This window comes from Pavona decussata, unplaced genomic scaffold (genome assembly GCF_977016875.1).
Source record: "Pavona decussata unplaced genomic scaffold, jaPavDecu1.1 SCAFFOLD_9, whole genome shotgun sequence".
In the NCBI taxonomy this organism is placed as follows: Eukaryota; Metazoa; Cnidaria; class Anthozoa; order Scleractinia; family Agariciidae; genus Pavona; species Pavona decussata.
Window position 1 is genome coordinate 3,039,483 of NW_028145432.1, and position 24,608 is coordinate 3,064,090.

At 39.2% G+C, this 24,608-nt stretch overlaps 2 protein-coding genes across 2 annotated transcripts; both read left to right on the forward strand.

The window, feature by feature from the left end:
* The first annotated feature begins 4,433 nt into the window (after positions 1-4,433).
* On the forward strand, positions 4,434-16,197 carry LOC146488567 (uncharacterized). Its single transcript, XM_085118437.1, has 7 exons — positions 4,434-5,136; positions 7,677-7,938; positions 8,887-9,173; positions 10,032-10,214; positions 11,291-11,460; positions 13,962-14,174; positions 15,034-16,197. Exons 1-7 carry the CDS (start codon positions 4,813-4,815, stop codon positions 15,278-15,280), a joined length of 1,686 nt encoding a protein of 561 aa, XP_084974563.1. The 5' UTR covers positions 4,434-4,812; the 3' UTR covers positions 15,281-16,197.
* Positions 16,198-19,569: 3,372 nt separating this feature from the next.
* Positions 19,570-24,538, forward strand: LOC146488568 (uncharacterized). The gene is given in 7 exon segments (XM_085116022.1): positions 19,570-19,857; positions 19,860-20,004; positions 20,359-20,366; positions 20,842-20,969; positions 23,592-23,670; positions 24,036-24,083; positions 24,458-24,538. Coding segments are annotated over 7 exon segments (777 nt in total).
* Positions 24,539-24,608: the final 70 nt, after the last annotated feature.

Genomic DNA, 24,608 nt, shown 5'->3' on the forward strand with positions numbered 1-24,608 from the left:
AACTTGCCAAAAGCATTGGTTGGAGTACATTTGCTCCGCTGGATAGCGACTTATCCAGTGGATAAAGTTATCCGCTCTATGACTGACTACTGGGGCCCCCAGGTGTAAACAAGCAACTTGCCCACAATCTCCCCGGCACCATGAAAAGGCAGGTTCCTTTGTTTTTCAGGTCTCTGTTATGCTCTGAAGAAGAGAGGCCGTCCCTTTCGAAATTTTGGAATAATTCATATATCTCCCCATTAACTGTCGAATTTGCTATTTCTTCCATAATTTGTTCTACAATTCGGATTAGATACTACAGGATCCGATGCGTCTATTTTGTCGCGGTGGTCCTTCCAAACAAAGTTACTTATTTTTAATGCATAAAAGGACAAGCCGATCAGGTCGGTCAAGATTCCTCACCAATTACGGTGATCACCAGATTACTTGTCTAGTTTATTAAACGTGCGCACTTGGATTCCGTTAGTGCCGGCAACCAAGACTAGTTCATTTTACCAGGTTCCTTTCGTCATGTTTTTGGCGCATGTGTGAGTGCATTGCAGTTGAATCAGAAAGTTTCTTTTCCCAGTCGGGTTTCAACGTGATCACCCTCAGTTTGGTCATGTTAGGTTGTGGCAAATCATGGGCTCCTGGCCGGGGCGGGGGAGGTGTACTCCCCTTTATATCCTCTGTAGGTAGAGGTAGTAACGGTTTCGCGCCTTTTTTGGTCTGAAATACCAATGGGTATAAATTTTAACCATTTTGGTCTGAAAGTCTGAAAACGGTTATAGATTTTACAGAAACGGGTATGAATTTTACAGGCCTGGGGCCCGTTTCTCGAAAGTCCCGGTAACTTACCGGGCCCGATAAGTGTCTTTGGTGATAAATGTTTCTTAACAGAAGTCAATTTTTGTTAGCTTTGAATACTAAATTTTGGGCCAAGTACCATGTCTGTAATCATTGTGTAATCGGCGAAAAAATATTTAAAAATATACTTATCGGGCCCGGTAAGTTATCGGTTCTTTCGAGAAACGGTCCCCTGGCCCGGTCCTGGTTGTTCAAAGAGCAGACAAGTCTATCCAGTGGCTAAATCCCTATCCAATGGATAAAATGTTTTGGTTGGAGTGCAGTTTTATCCACTGGGTAGAGTTATCCACTCTTAGAGCAACTACATATTTAGTTTGATCTGAAATATGGTCAGGGTTTGGGGAACCGAGCCGCACCCTCCCCCCCCCGACCAAAAATTCCGAGGAGTACCCCCTCGGGGTAGGAGGAGGACGACATATTCCAAGATGTTTGGCGGAGAAAGTATAACATTTCAGTATCGACGCAAGTTGTCGGTTTGTTCAGAGATCAAACCCTTTGCCAGATGACTTAGTGAAACATTTTTGTGGTAAAAAAGACCCTGTCATTTGGAAACCGCCGCATGAAAATGCGAAGAGAAAGGGAAAAACGACATTCAGCAAAAATGTCGTTAACATTCATGTGGTTTGCGCTGGTTTAACCTTACCATTAATACTTGGTTTCAACATATTTTATATTTTGTTTTGAAAGACAACCTCTCTAATGAGTATATATTTAATGAGATCGGACATGAATCGACGTATATTCAGTAAATCAGTTCCTAAAATAAAGACAGGCGAATACCACTGATTGGTGCCCAAGCACGTGCCATCCTTTCATGGCCTCATTGAGGAAATATGCTAGCCTCTCCTGCTCTTTGTTCGGACTGTTTCTGCTTTTCTCGGCATATAATTGCAATCTATTTGTTTACACTGAATACATTGAATATTCTTTTTAGCTCCGAAGAACTGTTGGTAAGGAAGTTGTCGCAGGGGTGTGTCTCGGATGTTTTCCGTTTTAGAATCTCAAGATTAAGCGCTGCGCTAAAGCTTTGATTATCAACGGAAGTCCCAAGTGACGAAAGTGGATTAAAATGGAAAAACGTGAAAAGCAAACCGAAAGTCTAAAAATTTGTTGTTGAAGCCATGGCTTGTCATGAGCGAATCTGCTCTGTTCATGGCGAATTATGGATGTTAGCTGTTTCGTGAGCCAGGTCTTGTAATATCGCCCCAGGCTGCTGATTAATTTTAATCATTCTTTCTCAGTTAATTGTGGTTTCCATGGATTTCTGAGAGTGTTTGGAAGAGCCAAAGAGTGCAATCAATCCATCTTTTTGTTTCTTTTTTCAACTGATGATTAAACGAAGAACAAAATATAAGCCAAGCTAAGAAAAGAATAATTTGTTTTGATGAGTTTTATACCAGCCCAGAAGAACGCTGATTGGCGGAGCTTTGTCTTGATATTCTAATCATGCTTTGAGTGCGGATGAATTCGAATCTCTCCGGTGCTTTATTTATTTTTACTTTCAACTTAGCAGAAATAATCATTTTGCTAAGTAGCGGTTATGAAAGACCTGTTGTATTCATATTCAAACAGGCTTGCGAAACTTGTCATGTCACTCCGGCTTTGATCTTGTTTCTGTTTTGTTCAACGGTGCCATCTACCCGTTTAAGTGTCTTTGTGTGTCCAATCTAGAACACTTTTCTTTTCCTGTAGTTGTACAGTTTAACCAGCCTTTTCGGGAAACAACCTCAAAACAAAGTCCTTGAAACTTCATACTTGAAAGATCATATGGTGCGTAGTGTAAGCCAATGGCCAAGTGCTAAGCGAGACTGGTAAGGCCACTTACCAGCTGTGCGGACCAATATCACCTATAAAAGTCGCAATAAGTTGGTGCTCGTATTGCTAATACCCGACTCCCTATGGTTGGCCATTAGTCATCTCAATGGCCACAATCATTACGCATTTATCAAATGGAATGACGTCACGTAGATGCGTTAAATATTAATAGAACGTGCCGCGTTTGCGCTTATTTCTCAAGGCCGGACCGAGTGATGTCTAACACAATTATACCCGTGTTTACAATACTAACGACCTTTGGAGATGCAAATTTTCGACCACTTTGAGTCCGCCAACACCGCGTAACGTTATGCGATTTTTTAGGACTTGCTTTTACACCGTCCGTTTTGGTAGTAGACTCAGCAGTTTATCAGTCCAAAGGTTGATTTGCATGTTTGGCTTAGCCACCCAGCCCATCTTACTGAAGAAGTTTGGGCATTAAGGCTCCAGCCCTCGAATTTTAATGATAATGCCTTTGTTAGTAGCCAAGCCCACGGCTCAATACTATGTTTAATTTTACAAATTATTTCTTCTATTTTTTCCTTTCAATGGCGGCCTATCTACCTGTTTTCGTGACAAAAGCTGAAGCGCAAGGCTACAAGCACAGCTGCCCCTGTGGTGGAAATAAAACCACGTGAGCACTTCATTGGCCGGGGAACAAGCGCTTCTGTATCCGCGGTTATGGTGGCGAGTGAGTCGGTTTAGCTAATTGATGCAATGTGTCACTGGCTGGCCTGCTAGCTCAAGATAAATTTGCACGAACACTGTTCCAATATAACGAGTGACAGCGTCGAGGGAAGTAATTAAAATTTCACTTTTCATTTATTAGCTGAACAAAGAATAAAACCACAATGGAAGGCCCGTCAGCTGTGTGATTGGTTCAGGTGTTTTTCAACGAATCATCAAAGGCCATCTCGTTTTCTGTTTGCCAAGAAATTTTGCTTCTCCTCTTGGAATAGCTGTCGACCTAAACGCGTTTGGACTCGCTTAAGCGCCAGGAATTGTGAAAACTTGTATCCGCCGAAGGGCGGTTATATTTCTGTGAAGAATATTGGAAAGAATTTTTCAATTCAAAGAGGCCTTTAGGCTAAAAGGTGGCTATATTGTCATTTACATTCTGGAATTGATGCAATATACATTTCTTTCGGTGTTGCCAAACTCCTTTTCTCTGTCGGGCTGACTAACCTCCCCAACTTACGTTGGTTCCTTGAATAAAGATTTGCGTGGACTTGTGTACGTTTGACGTCATCGATGTTTTCTGCAGTTTACTTGGAGCGGTTCGCTCTGGTGTTTTGACACATTTTACTTTGTATTATTCCTTGCGAAGAAAAACTAAAGGGAAAGTTGAGCATTTCAGCGCGTTTATTTCAAGGCGCATTAAACTGTACCTTGAATTACAGAGATTTGCTCTGAAGGAAAGTGATTGTGGCGGTTTCTCTCTTCTTGCCCTCTGAAAGCCCTGACTCACTGCTTGGTTGCGTCGCAACCGACGGAAAGCGTTACCCCGAAGCGACCGCACCAAGTTACCCGTTTAGAAAGACAACGAAACGAATTCTATCTCTGCTAACCAGTCCTCTAAAGAATCTAGCTTAGGCCTGTAATGCACCGCATTTGAGAAACAAGAGCAAAGTTAAATAAATTATAAACTCAGGGATTATGTTTCGAGGCATATGAGATGCCTTGTCCACTCGTCCAACTCTCTAGTTCTTTCTAGATTCACCGAACCGGGTGCATAGACACGAATCAGCAGAGCCCAAGGGTCAGTGCTTCTATACGCTGTGATGCGTTGTTCCGCTAGCTTTAGTCCCTTGTTCCGCTTGCTAGTGCATGTGTATTCTATTTTCTATTTCGTGAAGATAGCTGTGATAATTATGTTTTATTAGGAGCACCAGCCCAACGTAGCAAGAATTCTAAACACGCGCCGGCAAACGTGATTGGCTCGCAACATGGCAGGTCCGATATGAGCATGCGTAATGCAACGGGAAATGCACGTGTCAAAAGAATATAAAAACAACAAAGCTTCCTTCTTAGTCTTAGAGATATTGTGTCATTAGCAGGGAGGTATCCTTTATGTTTTTCTATTTATCTAGAGCTTTTATGTCGACCGCAGTCATTTGGGTCCCTTCGTAACTGTGGTCCGTTGAGAATAGAATGCCATCAACCATGTTGGACTCAAATCTTTGTCCACCCAAAGCGAAAAAATTCGCCCATAGTTGCCGAAACGCCAGCTCTGGGAGGTTGACTTACTGCGTACCGCCTTTACATAGATTATCAACCAACACAAGGATATTTCAACCCGAGGAGATGGAGTCTCGTATTATTTTGCCGCCATCCTTATTGACTCATTTGAGCGAGGAAGTTCTTGTACTTATTTTGGAGTATTTGGACTTCAGGAGTCTTGTTATGTTGGGCAAAACTTGCCGACTATTTCATCGACTCTGCCTCTCGGATCTCATATGGCGTCATCGATGTAGGGTGAGTTGTATTTTTGAATTGTTTTGTTAGTTTTAACCGACCAAATCCTTGTTTCTGGATTTAAGTCGTTTCGTTATGAGTTTACCTGTAATTCTGCGCGTTTCGTTTGGTCCTTTCGAGTCGACATAAAGAGAACGCCACCCCTACTTTTACCGTATAGATGAGAATAGTCCATTCACTGCAACCGGTACTCGTCGGAAGATCTTTGTTTGGAAGGGTAAATTTCGGGACTCTTACTATTTTTCGGTCGAAAAATCACACGGAAATTACCATGTTATAATGTTGTAATGGCGTTCTCTTTTCTTTGTGCTTTCATTCGCTCCAGAAGTACCGAAACGTTTCACATTTTTCATTTCCGATTCTCAAATGCCATGTGGTAGTAGTACCCGTTTGGGCACAATTTCGGCCTTTCTTCGCCCAGATGTCACCGAATTCGACATTGAGAGTACCACTGATTACAGATTGCTTGGGCAGTCTATAGGTTTTGATATGTTGCAGAATTCGTGCGTTATAAACATTCGAGTGACGAAGAGGGCAAATGCTTTCATTAAGGTCTAATATATTATTCAAGATATGAAAGCTGTCAAGAAATTCGAGCTTTTATTTCTTTTGGATATGTTCCTTTCAAGGTGTAGGGCAAATAGGACGATAGAATCTTTCGAGTAGAAGAGTAACGATCAAAGCCGTGAGTTGTATTCACACGCCGCCCGGCGTATCCGGGTTGGGAGGAAGGAGCGAGGGTGTCGGCGTGCCTTGTTTCATGTAATGTTGGTGGGTTATTGAAATGGTAATGAACAGATCGATTTCAGTGAATCCAAGTGGTTGGAGTTGAATAGACGGCTTGTGTTGAATTACTGCGAAGGAGTAGTCCTGCCTTCTTGTAATACTTTGTCGCGTGAGCTCTCTGTCATTTTCTAGCTCAAAACTGGGTCCCGCCATTTCCCATTTCGACTCCAGTTCGCTTTCGTTCCCGAGACAGTAGACAGAGCTTTCAGTGGCTTTTGTAAACACAATGTTGATTTTCCATGGTACAAGAGCTTGTCCAAGTGGAGAAATATGCACAGCTTTTTTGAACAAGCGGACATGAATAAATAAATTGAGGCTTTTTGAAAGGAAATTTACGCGATATTATCGGAACCGGAATCGATTGTTTTGTGTTGCATTGGCCAGTTCCACGGCAGCTGCTGTATCACGTTTTGCCAGCCAAATACATTCACTCTTTCTCTGTTTAATTCCCTGCTACTCGCTAATTGCAGATAATTTTTTTTCTTCCAAAGCAAGGAAGACAATTTTGTTGTTTATCTTACGGCCATTTCCTTGTTCATGTGATTTTGTCAGTACAATGCGAGAAAAGGTTTCCTCGGTCTTCGTGCAGCCGTTTTCAGCTCATTAGGGGTTTTCCCAAAGGCTATTATTGATTCGCTGTGCTTTCACCGCTCAAAATTTTCGTTTTTCTCCACAGTATAGTAAAAAAAAAAAGCATTTTAATCCCGAAGGGGAAACGAAACCCGCGAGGAACTTTTCATTCCGACAACAAAAAATTTAAGCTAATAAGTAGATTAAGAACTTATCTGCACTTGCCCAAGCTGTACAGTAACATAACCTGTGTGAGAATTTGTATTCCACATTCTTTTCTGGCCATCATACCGAGTCATTGGGAATATTAATTCTTACATGCAATGACATTTTATGGTCATAACATTGTTCCAGGCTTTTTTTTTATTTTAAAGTTATTTTTTCTGAGCATGAAGTGAGGAGAGTTTGGAATTGAATCAGTTTTCATGTATACCTGCACAAAATACATTTTTCTACAGCATGTTCTTAGCTGATTATCCACATGAAAGAACTAGAACTGACTTTAATTTCCATGAGACACTTTAGACTTTCTTGTCACTCTACTTTTTATTTTTATTATACTCTGCACAAAATCACATGAATTAGGTTTATTTCCCTGTTGTTTACTTGTGGCTGTGGCAAATTGTTAATGTCAGATGTGCTTTCCCCCTTGCTCCAATCTTGATGCTTCTGAAATACTGTCCTGTTTTTAAGCTGCAAGTATTTGAATGATGCTGTTGCTATTTTTGCTGTTCACATGTGGAGTTTTGAAATAAGTGCAGGATGCACAACTGTTCAGCTTCCATCTGTCATTAGTGTTTGTTTACTGTTTTGTTTTAGCAAATTCTTTCAAATCTTGTTATTATTAAATTAAACAGCCAAAATATCTATATAGAGCCTAATAGATCCTATTGTATGTACTAGACAACTTTGTATTAGTTCTGTCAATGTTAGTGAAAGCATCCAATCATGGCCAGCAGATACTGTTGAAATCCATCACAGTGAGTGCTAAGCTTGCTGAGAAATCTGGAAATGATGTTGCTATAAATGTTTACAATTTTACAGAACAGCTGTCAGTGTTTTGATCTTGTTAGCCTGGTTGTTGTTGGAGGTCTGCTTTTAAAAAGGCTGCAAATGCTTACTAAGAACTTATAATCTTGTTTTGTCTTGAATTATTATTTTTCAATGTTTTTTTTTTCTTCCAGGTGGATTTTGGTCTCAGAACAAGATGGCCCGAGTATACTTTTATTTACCTCTATGAAATGTTCTACAAAGCTGAAGTTCTTAAGAATGATCACAATTTTTTCAGACCAGTTAGTCAACTCAAAACTTCTGTCATAGTTTGGTATTTGCTGAACCCTGTACCACCTTCTCAGAGTGTTAGTCATTTAACTGCGAGCCAAGCAAAATCAATTTGGGGATTGACAGACGAAGAACTAGAGTCCAATTACCATGAATCAGATAGAGGTCAGTTTAATGTCCTGTCTTATGGAAGCTTTGTGACCTAGGTTTCAATTCTCCTGATACAATGATGCCATTACTCCTGAAATTTGTCTTTGAACTGGGCATTAGACAGCATGTCTATTTCAAACACAAAAACAGCTTAGTTAATGGTGTCCTGGTACAATGGAGCCATTAATATGACCACACCAATGGTAGACATAGGAATTTCTTGGGGGAGGGGGTAACCAGAAAAGGTTGTGGTATCCATTGGTGCCAAACAATCTCACAGAATTATCAAGCTTCTTTGTCTGTGTTAAAAATAGACTTGAACCAGCTGTGGGGTTGTTTATTGCTCTGATAGTAGTGACAAAACTCTTTACTGTACATTAGATTTAAGGGACATCTACCTCCCTTACATGATGTTTTAGACACTGTCAGCCTGGATAGAAACCTTGCTGTTTGTTATTCAAGCTCTCTTTTTCCAAAGTGTAATTATGGGTACTGCTCTTCATATACACTGTAATTCCTTTACTCAAAAACTTTAATTTATTTGTTTATATATTTATTTAATAAAGTTTGCCATTTAACAAAATTAATACAATGTTATCACATTAATACAGAACTTTGGCTGAATAGAGGCAAGCAATCCTCGTCAAAGCCATAAGGGCTTGTTAAATGAGGATCTCTGGCCTTTATGTAGCTGTAAATTGGTATGGCATACACACTAGTACCAGCTTTCAATATAGCATATCCCTTAGGCACAGTGCTACAAGAATCAATATTTAAGGATGACCTACGAATTCCAGTTAAAAGTTTTGTAAATGCTGTTTTAAATCCTGTTGTGTCTTGTGATGTCTTGGTAAACTTAGGCAGTTTTGGCATCTTATTCCTTGTAGTCATTAAGTTAGTGCACTATCTTAAAAGTTGTAATTTTTTTTGTTGATGATATACTACTTTTGTTGTACTTTGCAGAAAGAGACATTCAGGAAGACTACCCATCTAATTACTATGAATGGACTAGTTTATATAAACTTTTTGTTAGGAAACATGGAGGAATCAGGCAAATGCAGACTTATGTTCTCAAGCGATGTCTGAGAAATCGGCAAGCTCTTGAGGAACACTTTCAACTTTCTTTACACTCTTCTCGGCAACAGAAATGGTATCAATTTTTAGAGGACAGGGATGCAGGAAATCGCAAGGCACTCAAAGCACTGACAGAGCACATGCCGAGAGTGACCCACAGCTACATGCTACACCAGGTACATCAACATTTAAGATGATGTTAGACTGCAACTAATCACTCGAATTTCAGAACACCAAAGAGCAGTTTGTACTTTTGACTCCAATTCAAAGATTAGGCAGCATGCGCATACATCAACACCATCATAACGTGGATTTTGAAAATGTTAACATAGTTGGCAGAGCAAGAAATTATCATAAAAGACTATTTCTGGAAGGGTGGTATTCCCACAGAGACCCCAACATAGGGAAGGACCATGTAGACAATCCTGTCAATTATGCTTCCCTTTACTGTTTTCTTGAATGCCTGGTACATTTCCATAGTTTTGGACTTTTATAATTCACTGCTGTGCTTTGTCACTCCATCATAATGATGAAGACCTATAATTAAAAGCTCTAAATTACAAACTTGTAAGTTGAAAGGTCTTTCAGTGTTTTTACAAAATGTTTGCTTCTAGCATTTTTTTTCAGTGTCAAACCATTTGACATATTTGAATTCATTCATGGTTCAGTAGTGTGTAATACAGTGTAATAGTAATCTGTAGTAATGATGTAAAACCTTGAGCTTACAGACAGTGGTAGCTTGGGTGATCAACATTTAAAGCAGGATTTCCTAGTTAATAAAATAATGTTGTCTTGTCAGCCACACTTTAATCCTGGTCATGTTTGCTTGTGTATATATTATACTATAATTTGTCATTGTGACTGTGCACACTGTCTTTTCCTAGGGCTCTGGGTGTTCACTTGCACATTGTCTCTTCTCACTTTTTTTCATGCTAATTAGTTGCCGCAAGCAGGCATGAATGATAAACTCACAATTTCTTTACGGACCAGCTGCTATCAGCTTTTAACAGGACTTCTTGGTTTTTGTATATCAGATCACAGCAATGTACATAGATGGGCATCTGAAAGGTGGTTTTCAGACTGTCAAAGCGTATGCAGATTTCTGTGGTTACTTCAAGAACTGGTTAGATGCCAAGAGCATCAAACTATGGGTACCACGGCAAGGTGAAATGGTTGCTGAGGATTACAGAGCATGTCTTGAGTACGTCAATGGAGAGGTGAGGAGGCACTGCAGCAACATTTCTGTTGTCTTTCTTGTTTTTTGGTGGAGTTCAAGAGTTAAATGTATATTCATCCCCACACTTTTTGCTGTAATTGTGGGTTATAATATGTGAACCTGTTACACGTGGACATGCTTTAATTTGTCAAGTAATATTGTTATTTTGTAATCTGAAATCTTGGAGGCTCAGCTAACTTACAAAAGTAACAAGTTTGTGATTAGTGTATGCCTCCCTGTAAATACAAAATATTACTTTTGTCTAAGAAAAGTGGCCATCCCCAGTGTTTGAAGAAAACGCTAGGAAGGACATTTCAGCTGCTCCGCAATCTGCTCAAGAAGCTCTCGAGTCGTACTTTCTTGAGTAATTTTTTTGAATAGTTTTCCAAAGCTGTTGCTAAGTTTTGAAGTGAGTTTCGAAGTGAAAAAAGTAGCCAGGGATTCTTTTCTCTTAGTGGTGTCAATGCTTTGTTTTTCTGTCAAAGTAGCCACGGTTCCCACTCATACTAGCCACTAATAATAATCCCCTCACAATCTCCAGCCCTGGCCCTTATTGACGGCCCTAGTTTTGTTTTCAGTTTTAGTTAACAGGGCCTGGCTGTTCAAAAGCAATTACTGCTAATTCATAAATTATTAGAATTTAACTGAAGTTTCATCTTGCTCATTATATGTGATTTTCAATGCTGTATTCAAGCTACCAGTAATCAATGGTAAAGAGAAGTCTCGGTCAACACTGAGGGACAAAAGTCTGTTTAAAGAACCTCAAATCAAAGTTTGTGTTAACCCAGGATTAACTTTATCAGTCTTTGAACAATCGGGCCCTACAGATGGCTTCCCCATTGTGAAGTGGACCCAAACAGTTATTTGCCCAGCACCAAAATGTGTGCTGCTAACAACCAGAGAGGCCTTACTGCACCCCTCTAGTTAAATAAGCAGCTGTTGAGTTATCAGCTGGTGTAATTTTGGTGATCAAATTCTCTCTCCTTGATCCATCACTAGATAGAATCGGACTAGGTGCTATGACATGAACCTGTCTTATTCTTTAGTGACAATATTCTATAAACAATTGCTCTACAGCTATCAAGACATGCAGAAGAGATCGAGTTAACAGTGAATGATTTTATGAGTAAAGCAAAGCCATATGTTGAAAGACTTCATGAAGTATGGGTATGGCAAAACCGAAAAGGCACCGCGTACAGAAAGGAACACAGGCCTTCATCAGTTGTGAGACGGCATAAGTGCTATAGGTAAGGAGCCTGTTTCATTCAACCTATAATAGCTATATAGTGAGTATCTGGTTGGTAGCTTCAGAGACAGGTAAGATTTTCAGTAATTAGGGCTGGAAGCTGGTTGCTGTCCTACGTGAGAAGAGCAGCGGACAGGCTCCTTAGTCACATCCCATTCATATTCCCTCCTGCTTATTTATATCAGAGATACAATATGGCTCACTGTGGGTTGGTGAAACCAATATTTGGTACATGCAAAAGTCACAGCTTATCCCTACCTGCACCTCCTGGTATGTGTCGGTAAATTGAAAAATATATTTGTCTGAGTTGCCTCAGGGGATATTGGGAGCTGTATTTAGAATTACATCACAAGACAAAAATGAGGAATATGATCAGTAGAAAATTGAGTTTTGTAGCTGCTGTAGATTCAACATACATGTAAGTGGAGAAATTAAGTTCCTTTAAATAGGAAATGTATTTGTTTCTTCCATTTGATGTCGCAATTGTTTGGTTTTCTGAAAAGCTTTGTCAAACACCGCCTGTTCATGGTTAGCAACACTATTGGTTGTTTTAGAATGCGTATTCAATGGCCAATCGCTGTGATTGATTACCTCGCCTCGAACAAAACAATTTGATGACTTTTTTATTATAATCGGAACAGCATTGGCTTTGGAAGGTAACTTGGATTTTGGTGAGATCGGCTAACTCAGTTACCACAGCAACAGCCCCTTATAGTTCATTGGCAAAGCTAGTGAACAAGACAAATACAATTCTTGTTCACTATACTGCCTGCTTAGAAAATGCGGGAGGGAGAAGGAAGCATGCCCAACCGGGTGTTGTAAATGTTGAATAGCTATTTCAACCGCAAATTTCAAATTAGACCACAAATCAGGCAGTGTTTCTAAACTAAAGCAGCTGATGGTATTGAGATTGTGTCGTTTCTATTTTAATTAATGAACCACTTGAGACAAGGTGAAGGGAGCCTTTGTATTTACTTGCATAAGCATATAAGTGTTTCAATTCAATGGCTTTCATTACGAGCACCACGCTACATGTGCTTTCGAGTAGTTTAAGGACATAAAAAGGTGGCAAGTACAAGAGAAATGAACAATGCTGTGTCTTTGTTTTTCACAATGTTCACAACAATTGCTCATTTTGTCGCGAAATGTTATAATCTCCGAAACCGGGCGTTTGAACCTTTAGAATCACTCAAACAAGTCCGTGGTTTTTTTTTTTTTATGTAGGCGGCGGCAAGACTTTGGTATCGCACATTAGCACATAATCAACAAACACTTATATTGCATTTCCAGCTCGTTAGTTCGTCACTTAAACGTATTTGCTTTCGGTCGTGTGCTTAACAAGGAGTATCACAAAACCCTTTCAAACACCTCGTTGAGTGTGTATCTCTTATATGTATTTTAATCATCCGCGATATCGAGCTTCTGGCAAATAATTGAGATGTAATTAGTGATATTTGAAACCCGCAAGCACAACATTGCTAGGAAGTCGTAGTCATAACATTCTTTGGTTCTTGGACATGCAAGTCTAGTGTTTTATGAATCGCTCTGGGGGATTGAGATGAGTGTTGTTGTGATAAGCAGTGTATTTGCGACATGAAGTCGATAGAAAACTATTCACTTTTGCCATTCAGGTAGAACGTCCTTTGTCAAGTCCGATTCCTTAATATCCAAACTTGACAGCTATTCAAGTGCTTGACTGTAGTAGCGTTATATTAGTGAAAGAACGATTAAACCATTTTGTTTTCCTCGTCACGTCCTCGTCTACGTAAGCTGTGACGCTTGGAATATTTGGCGAGTAGCATTTTTGTCCTTATGCTCGAGAGGATTCTACAATTCCAGTCTTCTCTGTGATCCGAATGTTTGTTTTTGGTTACCAAGTTGTGTTTATCGAGTGATTTACTGACTGTATCAAACCCAGTCAATAGTCTGCCGATATGTTTTTGATCTGACGTGGATTGAGCGAAGTTGGAAGAATTTATAAGGATTCTTATACTGTTGCCAATCAGACTTAAAAAGATGCTACCTTCCCTGAGGGCACTTTATATTGACCATTTTTGGAATGAGTCGCAACAGAATAGTCTCTAAAAATTACTTGTTTTACATTATAATATTTAACAACACTGGTTATCGTATCGACAATTATGACTGGCATGTTTCAGTATCGTTCCCGAAGCTTTAAATTTCTGATATTAGGGTTTTCATGCTCTTTTTTGAGCGTTCTTAACGTTCAAGTATGTTAATGGAATGCATAGGGGTAGATATTGGCACGAGAGGTTTCAATTCTATGTTGTCAAGGGAATCACTTGGGCGTTTTTATTTGTCTTTAAGGAACGAACTTCCCTTTGGTTTTTTCTTGCCACTTGTTGTTTCAAATATCTTGTCACCTCTTTTCGTTCCATACTAAGCTCGTTTAGTGTTCTCAGATTGAAGAAAATGGCGCAAAAGAAGTTGAACATGCAGAGAAATTCGCTCACCCTTATCTTTGTTTCGTTTTTTGGACAGGGAATTTCTTGAGAAAGGAAATTTGGAAGACTTTTCTCGATTGAAAATGTACTTTGAAAGGAAAGAGATCGTGGTGGCTTGGTTCAAGGACAACAGTTGGTTGCATACGCTCCTTGGAGATTACGTTATGAGGCCACTCAGACCAGCGTGTTTATCTTCAGAACTTTCCTCCTCTCATTTTTCTGCGGACTGCGTGTCAAGCTTGGTTCAGAGGTAAGGATTTAGGGCTTGTTTCAAGAGAAAATTGAGTACAGGTGATGTCTACACCTGCTGTAGTCGTGATCTCTCTCAAAATAATTCGGTTAGTTCATTTGTCATAGTATTGTAACATTAGCGGTGGACTGCAGGGCTCAAGTACACATCAACTCAAATGCAAGACAGCCGCGTTCCGCTCGCTGGTTTTGTTTTGAGCTTAGATCCACATCGTCACTGTTGTTTTGGGTACACCATTTCCGAGACTCGGATATGGCATCCCACACAAATGAATATGCCGATACTTGTTTTTCCTCTTGCGTTAAGTGTCGGCCTACACAACAACTTCACTCTTCCAAGCTTCCCGCTAAACTATTACGCAGTTTTAACAAAAGCTAGTTTGGTTAAACATCTAGTTTAATTATTCTTTTCACTGTAGAGACCGCAAAAGAAAGCTCTTTTTCGTGTAAAATTGGTTGCAAGTCTTGTCGACACAAAATGTCACAAATGGCCCGACCCTTGAACGGCGGCTGGTTAAGGATTAATTTTGCAGTACTATTCCGTTATACATTATTTGCTCTTTCTGTGTTCGTTTTTGTTACATTTCTTCCATCGCCTTTTCTCTCAATTCCACATGCACTTTGGCTGTGTGGAGCTAAACTATATAAATAGTGTGGGTGGTTTCTTGCGGGTTCTGTCTACGTGCCGTAACTAAGATTGTGGTTTCCTTCTCAGATCAGGTGCAGACCACACTGTCGGTGTTAACATTTGTACGTTGCCTCCTAGCATTGTTAGTAGCTTTTGTAAACTTAGATCGTTGTCATATTGTGAGCCTTTGTGTCTTCTTTCTTCTGATTGTAAATGCCTCGTTCTCTTTTAGGTTTTTGGAGACTGGATGCCGCTCAGACTTCAACAAGATCCGCATGAAGCTGTCGGAAATGGGCACAGTTCAGCTGCAGAATCTTGTACGCAAGTCAAGGCAGCTGAGAGACTCTATTCAGCAAGATGTGATGAAGGAAGACTGTGTTTATGTGAGCGACTACGAAGATAGGAATCTCATGAACTTTTTTGGCAGCGATCCGTTCTCAGAATACGGACGGAGGATCGAAGTAGTCACGCTAGATTAGTTAGTTAGCAAACTAAATCATTGAATAATACTTCTACTGCTCGGTTTTCTCGTCCAGTAAACGTACATGCACGCCATTCGTCTTCTCTCCAAGATTGATATTTCTGTGCAACTTTCACCGTCTCTACGGTATTTCCACTCTAGTCGCGGTTTCGTTTTGTGATCGGTCATGTTTATGGTCATTTTTTTATGGTCATTTGTTTTGTTCATGCGATCAATAGAAGCTCCTCTGTGTCTTCATTATTTGTTTATTTAGGTTAAAGTTTTCTCAATTGTTATAGCCAAGTGAATTATTTATTATTTGAAGTCAAGCTTATTTTGTACAGCCTCAAGTAAACAAAAAGAGAATATTTCAATGCATCAGCTAGTATCAACTTAGCCATATTTGCGCGTTAGCCACTGTATATGACGGGAAGTCAAAAGTATTGCGGGGTGGGTGGGGAGGGAGGGAATCCTTGATTGTTCGTTTCGAAAAGTAATCGGGGGTTTGTTTAACGTGGCTTTCAGACTATGTATTAGGGTGTGTTGCTCGCATTTCATGGGCGACCTTATCGTAAAATGCGGCTTTGTATACTATTTGTCTCGTTAATTTTGTACTAAGTATTTTTACAGGAAGTCAATATTTTCGGAAGATGTGTATAATAGAATATTTAAACGTATTGTAATTTGTTGAAACTTCCGACAAGTTTTCAAGAAAAAAAATATGAAAGAAAGATGAAGAGAATTGTTTTTGTCGACCAACTGTTGGTCGTGATACTATGAAAAAAAAACATACGATTTATTTATTATCCAAAGGAATATTTAGTTAATTTATCTCCATATCCCAAGAAGCTTAGATTGTCATGTTATTTACTGCACAGCGCCAAGAACTCTTCAGAACAAGAGCAAAATGCCAGATTAAAAACATTGAAAAATAAATCGTTGACTTAGTTGTTACATAAAGCCCGTACTTAGTAAGAGCTGTCGAGTGCCCTTCGAACTCTCTGAGAGCTCACGAAGTTCTTGGCAACTTCGTGCAACTCAGTAGATAGTAATAATATCACATGCTCTTTGATTGGCCAGTTAAACCTGGTACTTCAAAGCAAGCTGTGTGAAAGAGCCTTTGTTATGTAGCCTGTGACCGTATTCAGTTCACCCTGTCGCAGGCTAGTAAGACGACAAGACGCACCGAAATAGAGAAGTGAATGAAACTGTGAAATCTCGGGTAAAGGCAAACAAACAGTGTTTGCTAGATGTATGTTTGTCCTATGGATGATTTGTTAGGTGCAATACACCTGCAGGACCCGGTTAATCAAGAAGCGGGTAATTCTTTTCTGTGGATGAGTCGCCATCCAACTGTGACGGAAAGTTTTTCCCCTTTTTGGATAACTATGGACTTAATGATTCTCTGGCTCTTGGAACAACTGACAACGCGGGGAATTATAACTCAAATGGGCAACTCGAACGCAGCAAAGAGCGGTTGCTCTCTCGAGGTACAGGATCAAACCACGATCTCAGTGCAACAATGAGAACAACCTTGACTTGCGGGATCTAAAGAGTTTATTTTAAAGCAAACTTTTAAAACTCGGAGATGCATACATGAATGTAATCGAGAAACAGTACAAACTAACTACCTTGTATATGATTCGTACACCTATTCAACTAAAAGAAGTGGATACACAATTTGTTTGTTCTTGTATAGTTATATTTTAACTCGAGAAGCTATTGTTGATAAGGCTATTTTTTTTAAAAAAGTAAACATGATCACAGGCTATACTAGTCTAATTAAGAAAGAATTTTACCTCTGCTTTAATATAGTGACAGTTAAATGTAAAGAAATCCTTCAAAATTCAGATCTACATTTAACCCACAAAATCTGCAGTGCATACCAACACTACAAACTGAGCCGCAGTGCTCTAACAATTGAGCTATCAAGCCCAGTTGGTAGAGCACTGCACCGGCATCGCAGAGGTCATGGGTTCGAATCCCGTTCTAGCCTGATTTTTTTGTTCAGGCTTTCTTTTCGCAACTGCTCAAGTTGCGTAAATAACTGCAAGGGTCTTTCTTCTATCTCCGAAGGTGTCCCCTTTGATGCACCCTATACCCTGCAAGCTGACCGACTTAACACCATATCGAGCTGGGCTGCGAATAATAACATGAATCTCAACCCAAAGAAATGTAAGGAAATGATCATGTGTCTGAGGTGATTTTCCAAAAGGTGGCCACAAAGTGAAAGGACCTACATCTTAAAGTTACCCCTCCCTTAAAATCCAACGCTGGCTGGACTGCTGGTTCAGCAGCCTCTCACAGTCCAGTGTATTATGGGGTAGCCTGAGATTAATCTTTCACCCTAAAAGAAACCGACATGTTCATTAGAGACCTCAAAAAAGAGGTCTCTTTGACTGGAGAAAGGGTGAAAAAATTCAGTCGGGACAACATGACCAGCCATTTCATCCCCACCCCTCCCACTTTAGACTCCAGACCCCTCTAATGCCATCGGTCATAAAGGCCAGTCCTTGACCCACCCCCCTTCAAGTTTAACCCAGCGCAAGGCGTCGAAGTTCTTGGCTCTGTGTAGCCACCTTTTGAAAAATCAGCTCAGATATACTTTTCACTCATTAGGTCAGTGCTCGAGTACGGCTGTGTCGCTTGGAGTAGCAGCCGCCCGGAATACCTAAGAAGCTAGTTTTAAAATGGTACAGAAGCGTGCCATGCACATTTTGTTCCCAAATGCCCATTATTCAGACACCTTAGCCCTTGTATTTGCAGCCGTCTAGACGGCCGAAGATACGATCTATGTTCTTAAAAAGATAGAATTACCAGGATCGCGTTTACGCCACAAATAGAAACGACTATAAAAAAGCAAAAATATGTGATGATATTGCAATAAGGTATTCACACGCAGAGTCACGTAAAGAGTTTGGCGTGAATAGAGTCTTTCTGAGTATTTAACTCACCCAGGGTTCAATTCAGGATTTCAAAAATTAGGCCATCAAACTTTGATCTGCATTTCTTTAGAACAGAGAAGTGTTTGTTATCCAAATCAGTCTTGGATAGACCATGTTCCTCAAGATGCCTCCCGATTGCAGAATCAGTTTGTGTTCGTTGATGCGCTGGTGTAAATGTCGGGTGGTGTACCCGACATAATCTGCGTCGCACAGACTACATTCAAATTTGTATACCACGCATTGCTTCTTCTCTTTTAGAGCGAGAACTTGGCCAATCTTCTTAGTCTGAAAGACAGGTTTAATTTGATGTTATCAGATAATGACGTACGTTAAGCGAACGTCGTCGCATTTTAAACTTTTAACCAAGATTAACCAATTTTATCGCAATGTTTTATAGTTAAATTGTTTAACAAATTTCTTCTACGTATTATTATTATTATTATTATTATTATTATTATTATCATTATTATTCAATATAATTACATGGCGTCTGTTTCTTCGAGATAAATCACCTCTCAACATTTTTAAAATGTGAAATTTGTGAGTTCCTGTTACGAAAAGCCACAACTTGCTCCAAATTTCCTCAAAAGAAGCCCCTCCCCCCCGAAAACGCCAAAAGTTCCCCGAAAGTTGCTTATTTTTATTTATTTTTTTCTATTATTACTGTTATTATTATTATTATTATTGTTATTATTATTATTATTATTATTATTATTATTATTATTATTATTATTATTATTATTATTATTTGGGCAAAAGGCGCTCGTATTTAGGAGAAAATAGGCAAAAATATGCTTGTATTTGGTTTTTTCGGTTTGAAAGTTCGAAAACCACTTAAAATTTTCACTTTTGATACTGTACAAACATTAACACGTCTATAACGTCAAAAACAGCTTCTCAGAGCTAGAAATCCCAGGTTTCCGGTGCTCAAAACTCCCGAAAACATTTTGGGTGCGGGCGGGCCCGAACACTAATTACGTGCACTAAAATAATTTTGAATGCTAACACGTTGAAAACTTTGTAACATTAAGAAACACTTTGAGTATCGATAGAAAACAATTACGGCGTTACTTCAAGGAAGCAAGAAAGTGGCTGCACAGTACTAGGTGCTAGTTCTACGCCCAGTCTTTTTCCTCTGTATGATGCCGCCTGTCACAAACGCACTCTAAGTCTTTGCTCTATTTTAGAAGGGAAATGTTTTTAACCTGACGGCATTTTGTGGTCCGCTATTGTTGCAAAAATGTGGAGGCTACAACTAAATACGTCTCCGTTCTTTAATGAAGACTCTCGGGAGACTATGCACCAAAAGCAACCAAAAACAGGTAGCTGGTATAAGAATTTGCTCCTCACTATGTTCTTAAGTATGGTGGATACTCGTCTTTGCAATGAAACGATACGTGATCTGCTTCAAATTTTCCCAACAGAGACTATTTCCAAGATTCTTCATTGGCTAGATTTGCCATGTCTTTGTTTGTGTCGACGTGTATCTAAAACATGGAAAGTACGGGTGAATCAATGCCTGAAGAGCGTGGGTCGTTTGGATTTTGTCCCTTACGAGTCTATCCTGACAGAGGATGGGTTAAATAACGTGCTAAGATATGTCAGTAATTTGCAAGTTCTTCAGCTAGATGCATGTTGACCGAGTGTGACTAGTTTGAAGAGAACCTGTCTGTGATTGCTCAGAACTGCAGTAAGCTGACTGTACTCACAGCAAGCAAGTGTAAAGGGGTCACTGTTGCTGCACTGGAAACAGTAGCGCAGCACTGTAGATATTTAGCTGAGGTGGATCTTAGCAGCTAGACAAATGATCATTCAATGATCATTGCAAAAACTACAGATTCTGCAGTCAAACCTGTATTAAGTGGACCCCATATTAAGCGGACACCCTCTATTAAACGGACAGCAGGACAAGTCCCATCTTTCCCCCCAAAATTTACTGTAAAAAATTCAATGGACTCCTGTATTAAGCAGGTCTGCCGAACACCTTTCCATTCACAGGAATGGTATTTGACCCTTTCCAGGCCTTTAATACTGAGGAGTATTCATGTGACCCTTTTAATACAAAATTCTAAGGGAACCTGTTTTCAGCGGACACCCTGTATTAAGCGGACACTAGCCAGGGTCCCGAGCTGAGGGTGTCCACTTAATACAGGTTTGACTGTAGTTTGAAATCTAGTTGCCATGTTATGTGTCAATCAATTTGAACCTTCAACCTAAGGCATACCCTAGAGGGAGTGGGGTTATCGATATTTTCTGGAACTATATGATGGGAAAAGGCATGTCCACCCAATTAGAAAGCCATTTCACAGGGTGCTTATGGAGTGTTAGCGAGAAACACATGTAGAAGAGACATTTTTTTTTTCAGCATAATGAAATTTAAAGCAATCAATTATCAGTGACTTTTGTTTCAGTTTACAGTAATCATGTAAGTAGAATTTTCCTCTCTTATCCATATACGTAAATCTGATTCCTAAATTTGTACTCTCACTTCTTTCTCCAGAATTCATAATCACATCATAACATGCAACATTTTTGATAAAAAAAAACACTGTTAATTGACTGTTTAGGTGATCCTTGGTACTTGAAAGAGCTTTTGGTTATACTTCCACTACATGCATTGCTATTTTAACTTCAGATTTCTGATGCAGGCATAATAGCCTTGAGTGAGCGATGTTCTAACCTTCAAGAATTGCATGTGAGCAGCTGCTATGGGATAACAGACAAGAGCATTGCTAGTTGTCTTTTCTTGTCCGTAGTCACAATGTAGGCAATCTCTCTCTCTCTCCCTCTGTCTCTCTCTCTCTCTCTCTCTCTCTCTCTCTCTCTCTCTCTCTCTCTCTCCAGAGGTATGAACAGGCACTTTGGTAACATTATTCTCTTATTGATATATCTTTGCCTAAATTGCGTGGTAAATTTTAATTCGCTGTGTAACTATGCATAAGCATGTAAACTTACTGCATGTAGGTTCACAGCCAATACCACTCAAACATGACTGGTATAGGTCATGATTAGTGCCCGAGAGGTTACAAAAGGGCCCTATCTCGTGGTAAGCCTTTAATTTAAAGCTTTTAAATTATTTTTTGTGGTGAATTGCAGCTATTGGCTTTCCATTTGTGTCCCATACCATTCTCTCGATTACCACGACACTTTAAATCGATGATATCACGGCCCCAAAAAATCTGCCGTGTATGTATTTGACTTTTCAAGTCGATGAAAGGTTTCAAGATTCGAAAAAAGCCCATTTTTTGCTCCGCGACTTTGAATAAATTATTTTATCGCTTCAAGATCACCAATGTCTCTGAAATTTTGACAGCAATTAGAACAACTATTAGGTATGCTAACAAAAGAAAGCCGAAGAGAATTGTAAGAATTTTTAATTTTTTATGAATTTTTTTAGTTACCGATGTCTAAATAACGGCAACGTTACGGAAGCTCCCTATTTGCCATACGTTCCAAAAGGTGTTTTCAGTATGTTGTTGCGAGAGATAAGAAACTTAATACCCACCAAATTGTGCATTCGCACAATAGTAAGAAGTCACCCAAAATTCATTCTTGTCCTCCAAAAGGGTAGGGAGTTAAAGCTAAAAGACCCCTTTATGATGGCTTTGGCGCTTTTTGTCTTAAGCGCTTTTAAGGCATACGTATACAATAGTTTTCTTTTGTGACTCATTGTAGTATTAAATGACATGATTAGTGCAAAAAATAATGTGATGAATAAAAATTGACCGTGTAACATTAAAGCAACGTGAATAACTTCAAAGCGACGTGCTCATTTCTGATGAATTTTCACCTTAGAGCTTAGTTGCTCAATGCTACTTTGCCCGGATCGAAGACTGCTCCCACAAGTTTTGTAGGTCTCGAATTTGCTGGGAGTGGAGATAATTACAGGTAAGGATTCTTAATTAGAATTTGGTATCTAGTAATATGTCAAAGAAACTTGACAATGAAACTCTTGTACCGTATGACTAGCAAGTGGTAAGAAAACCATTTAAGACGCTTTTTTTGCCATTAGCGGATATTGCAGTTGTTTTGAATTTGCTGTTGGTATTTAATGAATTTCGAGGTATAGATAGTCAGAATATTCTTCTAGACTTGATATGAAAACAAACATATGAATGCAATAAAAGCTTATAGCCATCACCGCATTTGGGGCACTGCTGGACCGAAACAAAAGGGGCGTGGATGCTCGCCGTGTTGTCAGGGGTAATGGTTGCGGATTTTGGTTAGTCTCTCCACAGCCATTTCTTCGTTTCAGTATTTTTCTTTCTTCTTCTTCTTCTTTTTTTGTTTTGCTTTGTTTTTCTTTTCTCTTTCTTCTTTTCGTTATTTTATAGGTGAACGAGTAGAGCAAGTGCGCAAAAAAAAAAAAAAAAGCGCGCGCGGAGTGCGAGGTCGACCGAGGAGCGCGCGGAAAACGAAGTCTGTGTCTATTTTCCCTGTACAGTTCTTGTAGATCTGTAAATAGACAATGTTTTCGTTTTAGTAACAACAGGATTATTTGGGGCAGAAAGCCATTTTTATCAATCAATTTACCTTTTAAAGGGTTCTACGTAAAGAAATAGATGAACGCTTATCTACTAGACACGCATCGCTGCGATGGTAATTTCCTCACACCTGGACGTTTCATCCGCAAGTTTTGCTTTTACGCAAAATGTTCGTTTGCACTTTCCATGTTAAACAGGCATTGGTATAGTTTTTAATTTGACACCTTCAGTTTTAATTTTAATAAAGACAAACCTCTGGATCTTTACTGCGGCGGGCAACCGATCCACGTGGAATGGACTGGGGCGATCAAGGTAACTAAAGAGGCCGACCAGATCTATGGGATTGTAGTCGAGCACGATCACCACGTGGGTTTATGTTTTTCTGCCTTTTAATAATTTTCTGGGGCTGAAGACTTAAATTTTTGATTATCAGAAGGTAAGCTGTTCTCCATTTTATTGTTGTAGTCATATATGAACCAGAAAATACGAACACGAATACACTGATAGCTTGGCGTAGTAATATGAAGAGTCCTCCTGGTGTTGTTTATGTTTTCCCGACGCCATAGCTGAACGGAAAATCCAACATTTTGCAAGTATAAACCTCTTATTGCTTTGGTAGATCCCTAAGGTCATCGTTAAATTTCATTTAGCTGGCTGAGGTGACCATATTTTTTGGACGTTTTTTAACACAGTACTGTACATCAAAAATTTTAAAACGGATAATTTGTCTTTAGTTCATGATCAGAGTTTATTATATCAACCCCAACCGGCTGCCTTTTCCAACCCCTCCTCGATCTATATTTGTATTTTAAGGGGCGAAGAGATCAAGGGAGGAAAAAGCAGTGTAGATTGGCGTCTATTGACCGTTTATGATGATTTCATTCCCAATTATTTATTTCAGTCAGAGCAGTAGTGGCAAATGTGTGTTGCCTGGACAAATGTCAGTTTCGTGGTTCAATGTGAACATGGAGCCATTACAGGTGATTATTTAAGCTTAAATTGATTAAAAAGGTCGCTTAATAGACTCATGAAATATGTTAAAAGTCGATCTTACCGCTGTACAAGTATATGTGGTAATTTTATAAATATAGCTATTGTTGTTTACTCTTTGGAGATTTCATTTCCTCTACATATATATGAATTCTCCTTTTGACCTAGAGCAAAAAATAAGAAAGCTAAAAAGAAGTTGTAAACAGTTGTTTGCATGCATGTTCATTGTGCATGTACTAAATGGTAACATATGTGACCGCAGCATTTTTTTTAGACTGGGTTCAATATTATTTCACTCATTGACAATCTTTTTACTGGGAAACTATTTTTTATTATTTTTCTGTTCTCCCATTAGGCAGGTGATTTTATAGCTAAAATTCATGACAGTGAGTGTGACACAAAAGTAAGTTGAATTTTCAGTTTCACTTGGTTTTATATTTACAGTCAGTAAAAACAGTGCTTGTGGACTTGTTTTTATATCTGTTAATTTTTATTTTTGGTGATGTGTTAAACATTTAACAATAATTTTTTAGCAAAGTGCATGAATGCTTGAGATTCCTAATGCTTGTTTTTACATATGTTGCAATCAGTTGAAGGTTCCTTCAAACGGGTCTTGATCTAGATTGCCCAATGCTAACTACCCCTCGTCCCCCCTCACTTTTTCCTCTATTGACCAAATTTAATATAAGGGCTTACTATATTTGGCTTAACAACAGCTCTCATTTTCAAAAACTGATGAAAACACTCACAGTGTATAAATTGTGAATTATGTTTTAGGAGGAAAGTGATCTTGGCAGTGGTTCAGTTGAGGAATTCAAGCCTAGTGATACAATAGACGAAACAAAGGTATATTTATAATAGACTATTTAATTACAATGTGTTTCTGTCAGTTTAAGTTCAGTAGATCATTTTTCTGATTATTACCAAC

Excerpts from the sequence above, each read along its gene's own strand:
- LOC146488567 (XM_085118437.1), top strand. The coding sequence starts at position 4,813 with ATGCCATCAACCATGTTGGACTCAAATCTTTGTCCACCCAAAGCGAAA. Across the intron at positions 9,174-10,031 it reads ACAGCTACATGCTACACCAG|ATCACAGCAATGTACATAGA; the intron begins GTACATCAACAT and ends TTTGTATATCAG. Across the intron at positions 11,461-13,961 it reads AGACGGCATAAGTGCTATAG|GGAATTTCTTGAGAAAGGAA; the intron begins GTAAGGAGCCTG and ends TTTTTTGGACAG.